Here is a 2,476-nt window from a genome sequence, read left to right as displayed (position 1 = left end):
TTAATAATGGTGGGGGACATGTTCCCCACTTTATATAATATATACATATATATATTATGTGGTGGCAGCGCAGGCTGCCACCTTTTGATTTTTTTTTATTGTTTTTTAATAATTATAATATTATAATAATATTATAACAATAAGAATTGTAATGATAAGAAGAAAACAAACACTGTCAGTCCATTGAATTGTAATGATAAGAAGAAAACAAACACTGTCAGTCCATTTTCTTCGCTGTTTGTCCGTTCTAGTCCGTGAGTTCGCGAGGGAGGGAGAGAATCGGAGTTTGTGAGACCGTGAGTTCGCGAGGGAGGGAGAGAATCGGAGTTTGTGAGACGGCGCCGGCGATGGGAGGCGTCTGTAGCGGTGAGTAGAGGCGGCGTTTGAAGATGGGAGGCGTCTGTAGCGGTGAGTAGAGGCGGCGTTTGAAAATGATGGCCACGGTTCGTTCACCGTTCGTTGCAACTCGCCAACGTTCTTTTTTCTTCGCAAAAAGAAGCCGATACCGCTACTGCTGTTGTCCTCGTCTCGCAAAAAGAAGCCGATACCGCTACTGCTGTTGTCCTCGTCGGATTTGCTGCGTCGCCTACCGCTACTGCTGTTGTCCTCGTCGGATTTGCTGCGTCGCCGGAGGTGGTGGCGGTCATGTACTGTGGCGATGGGCGAACGCCGGAGGTGGTGGCGGTCATGTACTGTGGCGATGGGCGAACGACGGTTGGGTCGATCAGGGTGACAACCCCCTTCCACCTCTTTCTTTTCCTTCATTTTCGCCACCTTTTCTTCCATTTTTGTCTTTTTGTTTTGTCTCTTTCCCTCTCTTGTTTTATCTTGTTTTGTTCCATTTGAAGACAAAACCATATGCTCTCCCCCATTTCAAGCCTCCATGCGTGACTTTCCCTTGTAGCATAAATATAATAATAATAATAATAATAATCATAATTATATGCATGGGAATGAGGAATCTGCCAGGAAACAAGGCAAATAGGTCTTCACATGCATGCTCCCTACGCTCTGCTTTCCCATTGTCTTTCATATTTAAATATAATAATACTAATAATATATTATTATAATAATAAGGAAATGGGAAAACCCGAAAACCACATTCCAGTTCACCATCATCGTCTCCTTGATGCCATGCCGGAGAAGAGGAAAAGATTGCGAGTGAAGAAGCTAGTCTTCCGACGTTCTACGTTGATGGTTCAATTGGTTGGCGGAAAGGAGGAGCCAAGGCCTGTCGTTCGTCTCTGGCGGTCTTCACCATTGCTACTGTCGGACTGGAGGACCAAGCTCGCCAATCTGCTGCTCGTCTTCTCGGTCTCCACTCTAGGAGGTCGGGGTTGCGAACGATGGTGAGTGGTTTCGGTACGAGGTGGTGGTTGCTTCTTCAGCGACTGGATTTTCCTCCCAAAACGCAGCAACTCCGGCGAGCTTACAGCCATCGTACAATCTGTGGTGTCTGTTTTCGAGAAAGAGGGAATCAATCACCTAAGATTGTTGGTTCAAACCGTATCTTTGCCACTTTAATTTGGTCTCATTTTCGCAGGTGAGAGATGAGTGGCAGCCGACAGCGGTGGTGGAGACTCTGGTTTCTTTTTTTGCAAATTGCAGTTTGTAGAGTTGAGTTTTGGTGAAGCAGATCTTCCTTGGTGTACAACATGATAATGTTAACAGGCGAGAAAACGGAAGAAAAGGTGGTAGTAGCTTGATGGCCTTAGCTCTAAGGTTTAGATGAGAGTGGAAGGGTTCAAAACCTTGCTCAGGTTAGCCATTGGTTGAATCTGGTTTGTTCCTTCTTCTATAATTATTGTTTTAGATTGCTTGTTCTTCTTTTCCTCGCCTACGCACTGGAGCAAAAAATAATCTCTCAGACGCGTCGAGAGCCTCCACTGAGAAAATTTTTCTTCCTTCCTTCGACTGTGGTCACCAGCGTTTTGTTCGTAATTCGCTTTTGTTGTTGTCGTTGATGGTGGCTCGCGGTTGGAGAGAGCGATAGCGGTTGTCGTTGATGGTGGCTCGCGGTTGGAGAGAGCGATAGCGGGCGTCGTTGATGGTGGCTCGCGGTTGGAGAGAGCGATAGCGGGCGGTGCGGCTCGACGCTACGGACGCGAGAGAGCGATAGCGGGCGGTGCGGCTCGACGCTACGGACGCTGGAGAGTTGACAAGCTACGTGGATGCGAACCGGACTGGTGGTGGCTATGGTGTCGGCGGAGACCGGTAGCCGGTGGTGGAACGCTGTACGATCAGATGGTGGTGGAGAGCTGAAATTTTCGATGAGCCGAGACAGCGACAGTAAGTTGTGACGGTGACAAGGATAGTGAATACCATCCGATTGATTAGAGGAACACGGCATTTCGTCGCATTCCCCACGGACGGCGCCAATGATGGTGTAAATGTAAACGGGGGTACGGATTTACACCACGTGTGTTGTTTGATTGTGTATGATGTAGTGTATGGAGTGTGTATGATTGAGAAGGAA

The 2,476-nt window shown here is 47.5% G+C and overlaps 1 protein-coding gene across 1 annotated transcript in view; it reads left to right on the top strand.

Moving 5' to 3' along the window:
* Positions 1-891, top strand: part of LOC116011054 (dynamin-related protein 5A-like) — a 5,958-nt gene extending 5,067 nt beyond the window's left edge. The window contains exons 8-9 of the mRNA XM_031250564.1: positions 497-689; positions 849-891. Coding sequence (XP_031106424.1) covers positions 497-689; positions 849-891 — 236 coding nt within the window. The remainder of the gene's footprint in view (positions 1-496; positions 690-848) is intronic.
* The last annotated feature ends 1,585 nt before the right edge of the window (positions 892-2,476 follow it).

The sequence above is a fragment of the Ipomoea triloba genome, chromosome 1, assembly GCF_003576645.1.
Source record: "Ipomoea triloba cultivar NCNSP0323 chromosome 1, ASM357664v1".
In the NCBI taxonomy this organism is placed as follows: Eukaryota; Viridiplantae; Streptophyta; class Magnoliopsida; order Solanales; family Convolvulaceae; genus Ipomoea; species Ipomoea triloba.
This window is presented reverse-complemented; position numbering and strand designations above follow the sequence as displayed.